This window comes from Mandrillus leucophaeus, unplaced genomic scaffold (genome assembly GCF_000951045.1).
Source record: "Mandrillus leucophaeus isolate KB7577 unplaced genomic scaffold, Mleu.le_1.0 Scaffold103, whole genome shotgun sequence".
Classification (NCBI taxonomy): domain Eukaryota; kingdom Metazoa; phylum Chordata; class Mammalia; order Primates; family Cercopithecidae; genus Mandrillus; species Mandrillus leucophaeus.
Window position 1 is genome coordinate 4,034,613 of NW_012098432.1, and position 17,115 is coordinate 4,051,727.

At 36.3% G+C, this 17,115-nt stretch overlaps 1 protein-coding gene across 1 annotated transcript in view; it reads left to right on the top strand.

Moving 5' to 3' along the window:
* Nucleotides 1-17,115, top strand: part of TNNI3K (TNNI3 interacting kinase) — a 327,610-nt gene that overhangs the window by 120,611 nt on the left and 189,884 nt on the right. Inside the window, exons 10-11 of the mRNA XM_011977732.1 lie at nucleotides 3,464-3,558; nucleotides 4,178-4,327. Of these exons, the coding sequence (XP_011833122.1) occupies nucleotides 3,464-3,558; nucleotides 4,178-4,327 (245 nt within the window). The remainder of the gene's footprint in view (nucleotides 1-3,463; nucleotides 3,559-4,177; nucleotides 4,328-17,115) is intronic.

Genomic DNA, 17,115 nt, shown 5'->3' on the forward strand with positions numbered 1-17,115 from the left:
GTCAGGGTGGCCACTCAAATACCTAAGAAAGCATTAGCTCTTCTCTAGGAATTCATGAGAGCCCTTTACGGTGTGCTCTAGAAAAGCACACTGAAGGAACAGCTGGGATTAGAAAAGTTGCAACCAAAAATAAAAGGAGAGAAAAAGAAAAGAAAGAAAAGGTTGCTAATAAGTCAGAGCGATAGTTCCCTAAAATGCCCAAAAGGAAGGTGGATGTTTTATAAAATCTAAGGCCTTCATTTTTAATGAGTAACTGTTTTGGTATAACAGTAAAAGCATAGTTTGTAGTAATTTGTATTTAGTAGGTCTTGAAAATTAGTTCGTTTGCCTACACATTACATATTTTTTATTAGTTTGTAACCTCTAAAAATGTATTTGAGACTAATTTGTTGTTCACATAAAGTTTTTGCATTGCATTGATGAATAATAAAAATGAGGAGACTCTCTTTTTTTCTTACCAAACTAAAATTAAGCTTGTGCTTCTGCATCAGGCATCAACCTGTCAAATTTCACATACATTTCCAGATTTTTCTTGTCAGCCAAAGACTCGGTCAAAAAAACGATGAAGTAAAACCACCATTTATGGAATAGTGACCATATGCCAGATGATTTGCATCCATTATCTCGTCTAATCCTCACAACGTTTTATGAAGTTGGATTTATTATCTCTCTTTTACAGAAGAGAAAATTGAGGATCAGAAAAGCTAAGTGACTTGCCAAAGTTCCTTATGGATAGAAAATAATGTTGCAAATGCCTACCTAATTCTAAATCCTGTGCTTTTTACATTTCTTCATGTTCTAGTACCAAAATATTTTGTCTGTTTTCTACACAGTCAGTAACAGAACAGATGCAAGAACTCCTTAGATCATACCTTCAGTCAAACGGTTCAGTGGAATCTGTCCCTGCAGGGGACAGTTGGCAGAACTGATATGTAGTGGTTGCTGGTATTCTCTTTCCCATTAGGTCATGCCTGTTACAGCTGACACCTCAGGCTAGTTTTCAAATCATTTTGCTACTTCATGCACTAAAATTGAAACCAACTGTAATCAGAGGGTGACTGTCACCTCCAAAAGATTGTCTATATGAGAAGATTTGTGAAGTGAGTTGAAAGTATATACCCAATTGTTTTATTTTGTGTAAGCCTGTGGCTACTCAGAGTTAACAGATTCATGTTTTTGTTGTATTCATTTTAAGCAAATATTTATAAAAGAGTGTCCTTTTACATGAGGAATTCACTCTGAATACGAATTTTTCTATGTACAATCATAGTATTTTGCACAGAGTAAGCACTCAGCACATTTCTCTTGTGGTTTTCATATGTATACACACACATATATAAAAATATATATGTGTATATAGATGTACACATATACACATATATGTGCATTATATATGTGCATGTATGTATGTCTATATATACACTCATATGTATACATATATATGTGCATATATTCAGAACTCATTTTCTGTAAGTAGTTTCTTTGAAAAAGAGCAATGAATCAATATTAAATGTGTACTGTTATGGGTCATATTTATAATGCAAATAGTTAATGACATGATATATTGCACTGAGATGGTAGTTTTTTTATTCACTCAATAATTCAAGAGAGAGTTATTAAACACCTACCTTGTATTGCTGCTACTAGGGACATTAAGATGACAGGATTCTTTCCATCCTTAAAATAGCCCTATTATAAGGTATCAAGGTAAACAGAGGTGTATCCAGTACCATATCACAGTGTGATAAGCACTGTAAGATTGAAATTACAAAGAAGCAGAGGGGTCAGCAATGAAGTCTGCCTTTGGTTCATTAGAATACTTCATATTCAGTTTAATCGGATGAAGAATGAATGATATTTCATGAAAGAAAAATGACTTAGGCAATGCCATCCCCGGAGGAGGAAATGCTAAGACCCAGTGAACTCCCTCTTTTTTCTAGAACCAAGTCCCTATGCCCTTCCTTTAGCCATTATTTAGTTGAGGCTTTGCCCAATGCTAGTTCGTTCCAGTCACTTATTACATACCTCATATCTCTTCATGATTTGAATATAGAGTATTGTTAGTTAACAAGTGATTGCAAAAGCAGAGGTATGAGGGAAACTACAGGAAAAGAACATTTATGAGAGAATTACTAATCAAGAAGTTAAATCCAGTAGTCATTACTAGGCATGTTAATTTCATACAAAATCTTTTTCTCAATGCATCTTAGCTTTCCCAGTAAACAGTAGAAATCAGAATTTCAGCTAAGTATTTCAACAAATCTATTTGCAAAATTTATCTTAAAAAATCTTACTTCCTTGCATCTTGAAATTTATTACTTTTTCCACAAATACTTTCTCACAACTGGAAAAAGCTGATAATGAAATGTCCTCTACAATTTGTAATGTGATTCTATAAGCATTAATTTACTTGAAATTTCAGCATCAATTTGGCAACTTGAGAAAGTATTGTCTATCATTGTTTTATAGATGGTAAAACTAAAACTCACAGAGGTCAAAGAACTTGTCCAGGACCTCTGGTTTGTGTGTGGCAGAATTCTGGATTTTGAGTCCACAACTAATGCTCCATCAGTAAAATGAAAGCTTTGAGATCTTACTCTCTGGTCAAGGAAGTGTTTGAAGAGACAGTAGATGGTTTTACCGGGAATAATTTCAGATTGCGGCCTGGATTTGACTAAAACTCTCAGAACCCTCCTGAATTTCTAATTTGATTGTCCTGCAGAATAATTCCTAGGTCCTGCAGCTAAAAATGCACGGATCTCTTATATCTTATGTCCTTTTATGAAAAATAACTAATATCCCTGAAAACATTTGATAAAAAAACACTGGAAATTTTATACAGCTCTTTTCTTAAAGATCCAGATGTGAGAATCTTTAGAATTTTTCTCACCGTATATCCACGTTTTTATTTAGCCTTTGTAGATGGTGCTTGTTTATTTTTCATCATCTCCTCCCTTCTCTGTTTCTTTGGCTCTCTTATATACATGTGTGCGTCTAGAATGCCTGACTTAATCAGGGCTACATTTTTTTGTTAGGACTGCCATAAAGAAATACCACAGACTGGGTGGCTTAAGCAAGAGAAATTTATCATCTCACAGTTCTGGAGGATAGAAGTCCAAGATCAAGATGTCAACAGGTTTGGCTTCTCCTGAGGCCTCTTTCCTTGGCTTGCAGATGGCTGCCTTCTTGCTGTGTCTTCACATGGCTGCCTCTCTGTCTATGTCACCTGTGTCTTCATCCCAGATTCTTCTTATAAGGATGTCAGTCATATTGAATTGGGGCCCACCCTAATGACCCCATTTTAAGTTAAGTACCTCTTTAAAGACACAATCCTTAAATACAGTCTCATTGTCAGGTTATGAGGGTTATACCTTCAACATATGATTTTTTGAGGTGTAGGGGAGAGGGCACAATTTAGTCCATAACAAGGGCCTTCTATCTTTCTTGTTTTATGTTTTTTCAGTGCTTGTACCTATGGCAAGAGAATTGACCTAGTCAAATTTCTTCTTGATCAGAACGTCATAAACATCAACCACCAAGGAAGGGATGGGCACACTGGTAAGACTGTGATGAAAACATCACTAGTTCTAGATGCTTGTCAATGATTAAGAATAACGGTATGCAAAGGGATGTGGGGGCATTGGGAGTGCTCAACTCCACTGGGAAAGGGTATTTTATCAACTGGCATCATTTATAATTGATAATGACTGATAATAATGAAAAGCAGACTGACTTGGTCAATTTTATTATTGTGTTAAATTATTTGCAGTCAATGCATCCTCTTATGACCTGCACTAGGGACAGACTGATCACACTGCTCTGCCCTTGATTTGGTGATCAAAAAAAAAAAAAAAAATACCTGTGTCAGGTCTTTGTTCTTTTACATGTGGAAAGATGCTAACACTTGTTCTTGGTAATTACGGTGGATGTAGAAATACTATAATTGTACTGAGGAAAAGACAGTCTCTATAGAAGACTGAGTACAATAGAATACCCGTTTTGCTTAAAGTAATGTCTCTTTTGGTCAATAATAAAATGAGTTCTTTATCAAAGAAATCAATCCTTACTTCATACCTTTGGAAATAATGCTATTATGTGGTGATAACTGTCTTTTGAAAATTTGGGGTGCAGTTTTTCTTTTTTCTCCTTTTGTTCTTTCAATTCTTTTCTGTTACAGGATTACACTCTGCTTGCTACCACGGTCACATTCGCCTGGTTCAGTTCTTACTGGATAATGGAGCTGATATGAATCTAGTGGCTTGTGATCCCAGCAGGTCTAGTGGTGAAAAAGATGAGCAGACATGTTTGATGTGGGCTTATGAAAAAGGTATATTTTTAATCATCGTGTCTCTATAGTGATACATTGAACTGTGTGCATAGATTATGTCAGTGCATCAATAATTACTTTGCTTGCATGACTTCAACACTCTCATTTCTTCTGTAGATTTTACTTGAGTTTCTGGGGCCTTGGATCAAAGAGTCCAATACACTGTAATCAGAGAAGGCAACTCCTAGGCTGCAGATGAGCCAAAGGCATTCTCAGTATTGGCACTTTGAAAGGGAATAGTCACATTTCTAAGTACCAGAGAAACAAAATTGTGATGGCTAATGATAGTAGAGTGGGCTCAGAGCTAATCTTTATTTCTTATATGGGGGAATTTTGATGTGGTTTCAAATTTATAAGAAAGAAGTGAGTACAATGGGGGAAAAAAGAAATATTTGTCAGATCTAACCCTGCTGACAATGCCTGTGCTAGAAAAATGTGACGGAGCCAAGTGTAAACTTATTTGAATATAAACTTATTTGCTTAAGTATAAACTTATCTGAGCTCAAAGTGGTGAAAACTTGAGATCTGGTATGAGAACAACTGGATTTAAATCAAGCCACATTATTTGACCTTGTGCAAATTATTTAATATTTCTGAGCTCCATTTTCTTCATCTGAAAAATAAGGATTATAACTTCTACTTCATAAGATTGTAAGGATTAAATGAGATAATATACGCAAATTGCTTAGAACAGTGGCTGACACAAAATAAATACTAATTGCTATTTTAGTGTGATAGTAGTGTAGTAGTAGTAACTCAGAAATAAAGATGATTGATAACAAATTCATCCTTTCAAAGGAGAAGTAACCAAAGACATTCAGATGTTGAAAAGCATCTTTGTAATTGTTATTGAGATATATTTGCCTCATAAGCGAGTTCTCCATATACACATACACTCCTAAGGAGTTTAGATTTTTATGAAAGAATACACAGTCTTTTATGAAAGAGTATATATTGTCTTTGAAATTACAGGTTATAATTGAATACTTTTAAAAATATACCAGATTTTAAAGTCACATTTCAATTGTTATTTTAACTTTTGATGACTGCATTGTCTTTTTACGATATTAAAAATATGTAAAGAAACATAGTTATCTTTTTAAATACTAGAATCCTAAAAGATTGTACTGAAAATAGCAATTATTAAGCTACAAGATTTCCTAGCCTACCAAGTTGATTTAAAAGGTTTTCTGACTAAAGTGGGATATGGGCCAGGCACGGTGGCTCACGCCTGTAATCCTAGCACTTTGGGAGGCCAAGGTGGGCACGAGGTCAGGAGTTCGAGACCAGCCTGGCCAACATGGTGAAACCCTGTCTCTACTAAAAATACAAAACTTAGTTGGGTGCAATGGTGGATGCTTGCAATCTCAGCTACTCTGGAGGCTGAGGCAGGAGAATCATTTGAACGCTGGAGGCAGAAGTTGCAGTGAGCTGAGATCACGCCATTGCACTTCAGCCTGGCAAGAGGGCGAGACTCCGTCTCAAAAATAAATAAATAAATAAATAAATAAATAAATAAATAAAGTGAGACATGAAAGTCCATCAATGAAAGAAGAAATATAGTCTGATGAATGAAAATGAGGGGCTGTTGTAAGCATGCAGTAAGTGTATAGACAAGGAGAAGGAAAAATGTACAGGTCTGAAGACTGCTAGTAGAAAAACAATATGGGAGTTACTTTAATAAAGACAAGTGAGCAGACATAGAATATTAAGTAATGAGTTAGATATAGGCCTGCTGTGTTTTGGTGGGCTTAGTTTGCTTTTTATTTGAATATTGTGTAAATACAAACACATACACCTTTGCACGTGTTATAACTGGATAGCTCAATGAATTTCACAGATTGAACTCACCCAGCACCCAAATGAAGAAACTGAACATAACAAATCCCCTAAAAGCCCCATTGACATTCTCTTCCAATCACTCCCCTAAGGAGGTTACCATGCCTTCTTGTGGCATAGTTGTTTTGCCACTTTCTGCACTTTATATAAATGAAATGCTATGGTATGTACTTCTTTGTGTCTGGCTTTTCTCAGCCAACAATATGTGGGATTCATTCATATTGTTGCAGGCAGTTATAGATTGTTCATTCTTATGTTGTATAGTATAATGTTTTGTGATTATATCACAACTTTTTTAATTCATTCTACTGTTCATGAGCATTTGGATAATTTTCAGTTTGGTGCTATTAAGAGTATTGTGTTATGAACATTCATATACCTAGATATATGTCTTTCATTGAACATATGGTTGCATATCTATTAGATATAAAGGTGTTGTACTTTGTATTAAAAAATATAGGTAGCTCCATATCTAAATATCAATTGGAAAATTTTAAATGTTCTGAAATCTCAGGAGGCCTTACTAAATTCTATCTCCTCAACACACTGCATTTATTCAAGTGATTCTCAGACAGTGTCTCTCAAGAAATGTGAGCTTCAGTGTAAGACTGTTTACAAAGCATTAGTCTTCCGGAAGGCAGCTCAGAAATTGCTGCTGCAGCTATCTCTTCACAGGGGTTGGCTTTGTTTGTTTTTAGTTGATTGAGAGTGATAGTCGAAAACTGGCTTTACTTTTATTTTTCGTGGAATTCCACACTTTTATGAAACAATGAATCATTGTGTAAGCTTCTAAGATTTCCTATGAAATGTCAACAAAGATCCTTTAGCTTAGAGGACTTGCCCACTGGCCTCTGCAACATATGCTGTATTTGTCACCGTATTTGTTCAAACTAATGTGCCAGGCATCAGTGTTGCATTCCATTATTACTATGAATTTTAACAAATTGAATGTTCTTGCTCAGAAGACAGATGGATGTTTTGCATATGTTCTAGGGCAAAGCAAGTCAAATGACAAAATGAAATTATTGCTATTTTTCTCTTCCTAAAAAAATGTTGCATTGTTTTCATGTGTTCAGGGAGAATTGAAGTGGCCTTGTTAATATTGTCAGCAGTGCACCTGTCCCTGTATCCTTTGAAACAAAAAATGCTTCCCTGTCTCCTTGGAGAGGGAATTACTATATTAATTGATATGGCATACTAAGGAGTTCCCTGAGCAATTTCAAGGTAAAGTTGAGGAAGGACTAAAACTTTATTTGATGTAAGAATGTCCCCATTGTGATTTACCATGTACCCTATCATATCCTGGGAGAGATAAACAAGAAGGGAGCTTCACAATCAAGGGTATCTATTTGAATAGGTCTACTTTTGGATACATTCAATTTAAATAGTCCATCCTAGTCTAATCTCTTAACAGAAAACTGTGGAGTCTTTCTCAGCAGCACCCGTCTCTGTCTGAATGGCTCTAAGCCAAAGTTTTCACCTGACCCAAGCTAAATTTTAGCTGACCTTCTTTCTACTATTTGGATATGGCACATTGAAGTGTGATTTGGAGTTCTGGAAGAGTTATATATACTCTTTTGGAATATTTTCAGAAAAGGGTTTACGCACTATGGTTCCCTGTGGAATCAGATATAAAGAATGCTTTCTATTTGCATAGCTCTTCTAACCTAAATATATCAAAATCAATCTTGAAAATAATTTTCCTGGTGACCTTCATCCTACACAGAAGCCTACTGTTTAAGTTTCAATATTTATCTGCCAGACTGCTTAGAGCTCCAATTTTACAGTATTTAGAGTGTTTCCCCTCCCCATCTGCCCCCTTCTTCGTTTCTACTATTCCATCTGAAAGTGTAGCGATCGCTGTCTCACTCACTTGGATTTGTTCTGCCCTTTCCCTGTGGTACAAAGGACCTGTATGAATCAATTTAAATTGGTCAGAAGAAATAGCCAGCAGCCTGCTTATGTTCAAATCCTCTGCCCTAATCACTAGTATGGAAAACCCATTGAAAAGACCTACACATAATCTTACATCCATTGCATTAAAGATGAAACTGCCGAATTGAAAAGATCTCGGCCAATTAGAATTGAACACAAAACTCAATAGTGTGTTTGGCAGTTAGATTTGAAAAGGCTGCCTTTGACAAAGAAAAGCACTCCTTTATATCAGGCTGTTTAGGGTCAGAAAATAACCCAAACTGAAACAGAACTAAAAACTTCTTATTCACTTCAGTACTGACACCAGTTAAAGTAATACACAGAGGTTCCTATCACAATATCTAATTACCCAGAATACAATATTTGTATACGGCAAAGGCACCTAATTCACAGTGACAAGAAGCTGGAGGTGGAGAATTAGTGAGTAAGTGAGCAAAAACAATAAAAATCAAGGCTCCTCTACCATGATATATACTTTGTTCATTCCTTTTGACAAGTGTAGTATTGTGTGAATTATTTGTAGTAAACGTACTATAGTGTATTCTCTTAAAGTAATGAAATCTTACAGTAATGAGTTTCTACAGTTTTTAGACAGTAAAAAAATGAGAGATGAGAGTGGGAGAGGAGTACAATTAAGAAGAGAGAGATACATTACATTATTTGATAAATTTTCACCAATGGATTATGAACTCCCAGGCTTTTTCTATATTGAATTCCTATCTATTTCAAGTTTAGTTACTTAGTTTAGTGATACTAGTTCAGTGTGCGAGAGTGGATTGGGGTAAGGAATCTATGTGTGAATTTTTGTTTTTGTATACTGGTTATCTTCTTACATGTTTAGCTGCTCTCTTTTAAAAAATAAGTAAAATAATCTCAACTGTCATTAGAATGGAAAGAACCTTCATGATTGCAGGGAGATAACTCACAAAAATGTTTTTTGAAATATAATAATGTAAGAATTCACATACTTAAAATGGATAGTAAAAGAGAACTTACGTTCATTGAGTATCTTTTACATATGCATGTATATGTATATATAATTTAATCAAAGTAACCCTTTAAATTGTTATTATCTTTGTTTTACAGATAAAGAGATTAAGACCTAGGGCTGTTGAGTCACACTTGCCCAACCCATGCAGTTGTTGAGTAGAGCGTCAATACCAAATAGGTGGTCTTATTGTAGAATTCAAGCTCTTACCAACACACTGTAAAATTAGATCTAAGCCAAAACTCCATCCTTATTATTTAATGACCTTGGGCGAGTTCTTTAACCTCTTTCAGCATTTACCCTCAAATTCAAAATGAGGATATTAATAACCACTTTACAGAATTCTGATGAGGTTTAAGGATAAGATTTAAGTGCTTGGCACATAACAGAGTCTCAATAAGAATGGCAGTAGCTATTATTGATAAATGCAGAGCAGAGATTCAATCGAATCCACCTAACTCCCAAACTTCATAGTCTTTCCTAATTTATAACATGTTTTAGTGTACAGTTAGAAATTATGATATATTAGGATAATAGGCATCCACTATAAACCCTCTAATGAAGGGCTTATATTCTTGCCAAACGTCTCTGGGACAATCCCTGCATATATAAAAGTGTGTGTTTTGTTATATTGGTATTTCTTATTTATGGCTCAAGTTATACCATTAATTTTAAGCCTCAGAACTGAAGCAAAATAAAGGAGATTTTGAAAATAACTAATCAAAATATTATGAAAGTAATCCAAAGACATTATTCTAATGTGCGTAGTTGCATGCAAATATATAAAACAATATTTTAAAACTATAGCACAAATTTGCAAGCCTCTTTCCTACAGCAGGGTTTTTCTCCACGGTCAAGGAGGAATGTCAGAGAATTTGTGATCATATTTTCAAACTACCACACCAACTGACTGCTTGATTTCTTTGCTTGGATATCTGAGGACCCTGCAAAACTCAACAAGTTCAAAATTGAACTTAACATTTTTTTTGTCCTCATGATTCTGTTTTTTCTACTATGTATCGTTTATTCAATCAGCCATTTAATGGTATTACCATCCACTTTGTCACTTAGGTCAGAAATCTTGAATGATGCTTGATTACCTTCTCCTCCTCAACTTCTCCTCTCAGCACACATCCTATCCATTCAATCAAAAAGTCTTCTTTATTTTGTTTAATAAGTACATTTTTAATCCATCCTTTTTTCTTTTTTTTTTTTTGACTATCACGATTTTAGTTCAGATCATCATAATACTTTTTCTAATCCATTTTAATAACCTCATAACTGCCCTTTTTGTCCTCAGCATTTTAAAATTTTCCAACTGTAGACAGAGATATATTCAAGGTGCAAATAAGGCCATATTATTCCCCAGTCTAAAACCTTTCTCTGATATACTGTCACCCATAAGAAAAAGTCTCAGCTTGATATCATAACGTACAGAGACTTTATCATCTTGTGTACTTCTTGCCTCTCGAACCTCATATCCTCTTACTCCTGTTACATGGGCAACCCCAGATGCCACAACCATCATCATGCTCACTAGATCACCAACATTCACTCAGTGTTCACTCTCTGTCATGCATGTTCTAAATACTTCACATATATTAACTTATGAAATCCACATAATTAGCCCTGTGAGCCAGTGTCAATTCACTTAATAGGAATAGTATAAAACTGCTCATCATCTCTACACATATCATGTTATTTCATGTTTCCAAGACTTTTCTCATGACAGTCCAATCTGCTTTTATATCCTCTCTGTCCTCCCCATGTCACCCCATTCTTTAAATTTATGATTACCACTTGGTCTTCAAGACTTAGTTTATGGAAGTCTCCTAGTCTTATTGAAGATTTCTAGAAAGTCTTCCCTGACATTCCAGTCTAGCACACACATCCTTTCTTTATATTTTATTTTGTTATGTGCACATCTCTATCTCTGTGTTTACCACTTTATACTGAAATACTCTCTCCTCTTACCAAATTGTAAACTTCGTGAGAGCAAGCATTTGGGCCATTAATTCATTGTCTTCCAAAAATTTGAATTCAGTGGATGACTCCTAATAGATGTTCAATACATGCTTGTTGAAATCAATAACAGAGACAGGAGGAAAATATTTTAGACATAACATTCTTTTCCATGTTCTACTACATGGCATCTGGTGAGTTGATATTCTAAGAAATACTAACTACCACTTTTCTGTTGTCTCTGTAACTATTTCTGTAAATATCATAGGTTCCTTATTAACCGCACAATCCTAATATTCAAATAAATAGGCAAAATATTTTAAAGAATGTTCTAAAGCTCCTCTTTCCATGCATTGGAACTGTAAAATTTTATTCTGGCTGGAATGCTTTTCTCCTACCTTTTTGCTTAATCAGTTTGTCCTCATCTTTCAAGTTGAGCTTGAAAGACAGTCTCAACTCTCCTGACTCTTCCAGACTGTTGTAAGAGTCATCATTATACACGTTCACATTTTGTACCTTTTATTCCTAGAGCTTGGCTAAATAAAATTTGAGTGAAATCATATTTATATAATTTTTTACACTAGATAGCATTGAATATAAGAGTAAATAATATTTCTACTTCAACCCTCTCTCTCATACCTAGTACCATTCATTCGTGCAACAAAAATTTATTGCCAACCTAACGTGTGATAGACACTGTGCTAGGAGCAGTAAAACAGATAATATCTCCCTGATTTTAGAAAGTTTGCATTTCTAACTTGAAGACACAGGCTGCAAGCAAGAAAACAAATAGAAAATATGGGTTAACAATAAGTGCTATGAATAAAATAAAAAGGAAATGCAATGGTGAACACAAAATTCAAGGATACTATCTAAAATTGAGTAATCATGGAAGGGGAAGGCCTCTCTGGGAAGACGTTATTGGAGCTGGCCCCTCATAGGTGCACAATGAATATTTGAAGAAGAAAAGAAAACAGAAAGGAAGGCAGAATGAGAAAAAGAGAAAAAGGATAGCTAAATAATTTAGTTTGGATATAAAAATATCTTGGCAAAAGCATTCTTCATGCCTGTGGATTCTTCTCTTAAGGTAAAGGACTAGTGACATCCTTACTGGGGCTGCTGATTAAGGGACAAGAATAATGGGTCAAAGGGGATGTGAGTTCCCTCTTTGTGATATAAAATCAGGACATCTTTCATGTTTAAGTGATGAGAAGATGTAGCAAGCCAGAAATTTTTGTTGCATCTGATCTAATAATGAACAGTGTATGGGACCAGGGTGGTCAGGAGGAAGATGAGCCATTGAAGGACAAATGTCCAAAGCTACCCTCTGATTCCACTTTTCAATGCTTCTGGAGAACTAGTTTTTAACATAATGGGAAGGGGATATATTAAAATATTGAACAAAGCCTCATATTTATCATTGCTGTGAAAGTTTCATTATTTGGGCCAAGTATAAGGCAAGGCCCAGGCTGCTCCTTTGATGACCTGGGCATGTGAGACATGAGGTCAATGAGAATTCCTTCTGTAACTGAGACTAAATCTCCATGTTCTCTACGTAGCCATGAACCCAAAGGGTCACCATATCATGGAGATCTTAGTACTGGTATCATTTACCACTAATCTTCAGATCTAGTTCTTAAAATATTCTCATAGCAAGAGGTTAGAATCAGCTTTCATTGTTTTTAAGTTAAAATTGTGGGGGACAGATAGACAACCTTATAGGGAGATAAATCGTACTTCCCTTCTTAAATAATTGTAAAGCATCTGTTGTATATATGACCATGATGTAGATATTAAACCGTCTTTGTAACAGTCTCTTGGATTGACTTGTCATCTTAAACAAAATCTAGGTTTTAAAATAACTATTAAGAAAGTTGAAAGCAAAGAAGATTTAAGAAGGGGAGAAATCACACAAAATATAAGAAGTAAAGGAACACAAGCAGACAAATTAAAAGGAAAGGACTGAATTTGGAGAATACACACAGGACTGGAAGAGTGAGGAGCAGGAAATGAAAGAGATTTCATGCTGGGAGAGGAATCACATTTGCCAAAACCCTCAGGTGCTCCCGTGAATAATACCCTGAAAGCGCAGATCATCATTAGAGCTGCATTAGGCTAATAACATAGCAACCTTCTATTTTGGTAAAATGCTTGGGTGTAGATAGTAAATTCTTAGATATAGGAAAACATTTTATTTAATTAGTGGAAGTTTGATTATCTCTGGAGGTATTCCATTAGTGTGCCTTGGTTATCTGGGTGTATCCATTATCGAGAGTTTGGCTTAACGAGTCCATTTAGTGAGCTCCATTAAGGTTTATTTTTCTGCTTAACTCCTTGTGGCCAAGTGTCCAGGAACTGGGCTTTAGGGGGTTTCGGGTTTCTTTGCATGTACTTTAGTGGCTTGTCAGAGCAGTTCTAGTCATGGAAAATTTCCCATACGTGGGTGCCTTAGCCCACAGTTAGCAGGAGGTGGGAAATCAGGCGGAGATGCCTTCCAGAGCTGAGGGGGCCTCTTGGCATTTCCCTGGCAGCCTCATGCTTATCATCAGCCAGAACCCAGGCACTCATTAGGCTCTTGATGAAAAGCATTCCAAAGAAAATGCCAGCAAATTGTGCCACTGTGCTGGCAGGAAATGAAAACTGCTCAGAGCAAGTGGAGCCAAGAGAGCTGTTGAAATGAAAGGTAACATCAAGGGTGTGATCACTAACTCACACAGGCACTCAGGATTCAGGATGCAACTTTCTGCTTCACTGGGGAAAGCATGAGGCCCTCTCGTCTGTCAGCTGATGTCAGTTCTATAGAGGGGCTGAGATAGACTGGAAGGTGGGCTCTGTGAATTAAGCTTTGTTGTGCTTGAGTAAATGCTAGGGGTTTGGGTTGTTTTTATTCCGCCAAGAAGTCTCTCCTAGGAAAAACAGAAATAAGAAAAAGTTTTTGTTTTTGTGTTTTTCCTGGGCCCAAACGCTTGAAGACCAAACTAAGTAAAAGGAAGATTCCAAAAGCACTATAGGTCCTATTAATGTGGGATCAAAGAGTGTGAAGGGAGGAAAACAAACAAACAAACAAACAAAAAACAACCTTAGAATCTGTGAATCTAGGAAGGAACAGATGAGGGGTATTATTATTATTATTATTATTATTTTAGAGACAGGGTCTCACCCAGGTCTAGCCCAGGCTAGAGTGCAATGGTGTGACCATAGCTTGCTACAATCTTGAACTCCTGGATTCAAGAGATTTTCCCACCTCAGTCTCCCCAGTAGCTGGGACTACGGGCAGATGCTACCATGTCCTACTAATTTAAAAAAAAAATTTGTTTAGAAGTAGGGGTCATGCTATGTTGCCCAGTCAACTCCTGGTCTCAAACAATCCCCCCATCTCAGCCTCAAAACAATGGGGTGTGAGTCAAGGCAGTCGGCCAAATTTTAATTCCAAAGGAATTTCTGGTCTGTAGAACTACTTTTATCCTGAGGTTAAAATGGCCACCAAAGCAAGAAAAGGAAACGCTCAACAGCAGGCAGTACCAACACACAAGCAAGACACAGGCACACTGAAATCTTCATGAAACTGGATGTAGTAGGTAGAGTAATGCCGCCTCAAAGATGTTCAGTTCCTGTTCACTGGAACTGTAAGCAGGCTACCTCACATGGGGAAAAATCAAGGAGGTAGAGTAATGCCCCCCGCCAAAAATGTTTAGGTCCTGTTTTTTGGAACTGTAAGTAGGCTGCCTTACATAGGGAAGAATCAAGGTTGTTATTTAGCTGACTTTAAGAGATAGATTATCCTGGATTATCCTAGTGGGCTCATTGTAATATGGAAAAGTGGGGCAGAAGCAGAGGTCAGAGTAATATGATATGAGGACTAAGCCAACCATTGCTGGCTTTGAAGCTATAGGAAGGGGGCTACAAGCCAAGGAATGTGGGTGGCCTCTAAAACTTGGAAAAGTCAAGGAAACCAATTATCTCCTAAGGCCTCTAGAAAGAAATGCAGTCCTGCTGACACCTTGATTTCAGCTCAGAGAAAACCATGTTGGACTTTTGACCTCCTGAATTATGTTATAATAAATTTGTGTTGTTCAAGTCACTATGTTTTTCATAACTGGCAATAGCAGCAATAGAAAATGAATAGACTTCTATTTAGAAGATTCATCTGAAGTTCCAAAAAGGAGTTTCCAAGTTCACCTACAATTCTTGGGGCAAAAAGTAAAGTGAAAAAGCAGTGACAAGACCCAAAAGGCACATTGATGTGTTAGAACTGTAAGGCATATTACATACATCATCTTAGGTAATTTTTAAAACAATCTTACAAGGGTGGATTATCATTTCTAACCTGTAGATGAGGATCTTTTTAAAAAGTAAAACAAATCACATCCTTTAACTAATTAAAATGCTTCAGCGGCTCTCCATCTTGCCTACACGACACGAAAATCTGATTTCCTTATCCTCACCTGTAAAGCTCTACATCAGTCATAGTCAAAGTGCAGATTGCTGATGAGCATCACCTGGGACCTTGTTAGAAATGCAACACTCAGCCCCTACTACAGACTTTTTCAATCGTAATCTATTGGGACGGGGCTCAGGAATCAGTTTGAACTTGCACTCCAAGTGATTCTTATACATAGTAAAAAGTTTGAGAAGCACTAGTCCACGTGAAGTACACTTGGCTACCTCTCCAACCAAATCTGATACCACTCTCATCCTTGCTTGTGAAGTCACACTGGCTTTCTTTCATTCTCTAAACATGGTATGTTTGCTCCCATCTTGGGACTACTACATTATCTATTCTCTCTGCCTATTAGGTGCTTCCTGTAGAAATGTGTTTGTTGGCTAATGTCCTTAATATCTTAAGGTTTCCCTGATTGTGAGCTCACTACGGTTCAAAGAAAGAATGCCAATGGGACTGCCTCCCACGTTATTTCATTATAACTTATGTCTATGATTTGGGAAAATTGGAGATCCACCAGTCATGAATAGAAAGCTGGAGATGATTAAGAATATGGACACTAGTTTTTCAACTATGTAGATTTAAGTTTTGCTACCAGTTTTAGCAATTGTAATCACAATGCATTTTTTTCTTTTTTTTTTTTCTCGAAGAATCTTAGCCTTGTTGCCTGTGGAAAAGCTTTTCGTGCTTGTAAATACCATAATTTTTCCACCTCATAATCTTGAATGCACTGTTCATTTAAAGTTTTTGGGGAAGGGAAAATTTGAAAGGAAAGCAAATCTCAGCATATACTCTCTATATAAGCTAGGTATATGCTTAATTCATGTTAACTACAGATCCTTTGTGATGGATAAGTATTTATGCATTTTCAATTCCTTAAGTCTGCCAGTTTTACAATGAGCTCTGTTGTATTTCACAAATCCTGTGGCAAGATCTTTAAGGTTGGCTGTTTTTCTCTTTTGTAAATTCGCTTCATAGATTATTTTTGTAGTGAATGCATTAAAACAGTATCAAAGTTTAATTTTATTGAAAAACATTGCATTACTCAGAGGATCATTTGACATTTTTTATCCTTCACAATAATAAGCCCCTAGTGTAACTAGTAAACCCTAGAATGTTGGTGGTGTTATAATAGAAAAGTATTTCTCATATAAGACTCCAGGGTGGGCATTTCTGCCCACCTGGATGGCTTTCTCCAACCCTCAGAGCCTCGGAGCCTTCTGCATCTAGCCAGCAAATGGGAAGAGTAGAGAAGGCTCACCTGTTTCTTAAGGCACAGACCTGGAGGTTACTTCACTTTTGCTCATATTCTCTTCATGAAAATATGTCACAAAGCCACAGTTGGATGCAAGATACATAGGAAAATGTCACTGGGTGGGCAGTCATTCCCAGTGACAAAATCACCCTGTGAAAGAGGGGTACAACTATTGCCAGGCAGCCAGCTGTCTCTGAAAACCTATGTAAATTATCCTAATACTGCAATTCTGAATCAAATGTACTGCTCAATCACAGCAAATACATCTCTCTTTCCTGGTTACTACATGTACTTTTTGCCCTTTCAATCGTGCCCTTATTATATACTCCCATAGTACTTAGTATTGCCTTATTTAGAAATTCTCATCA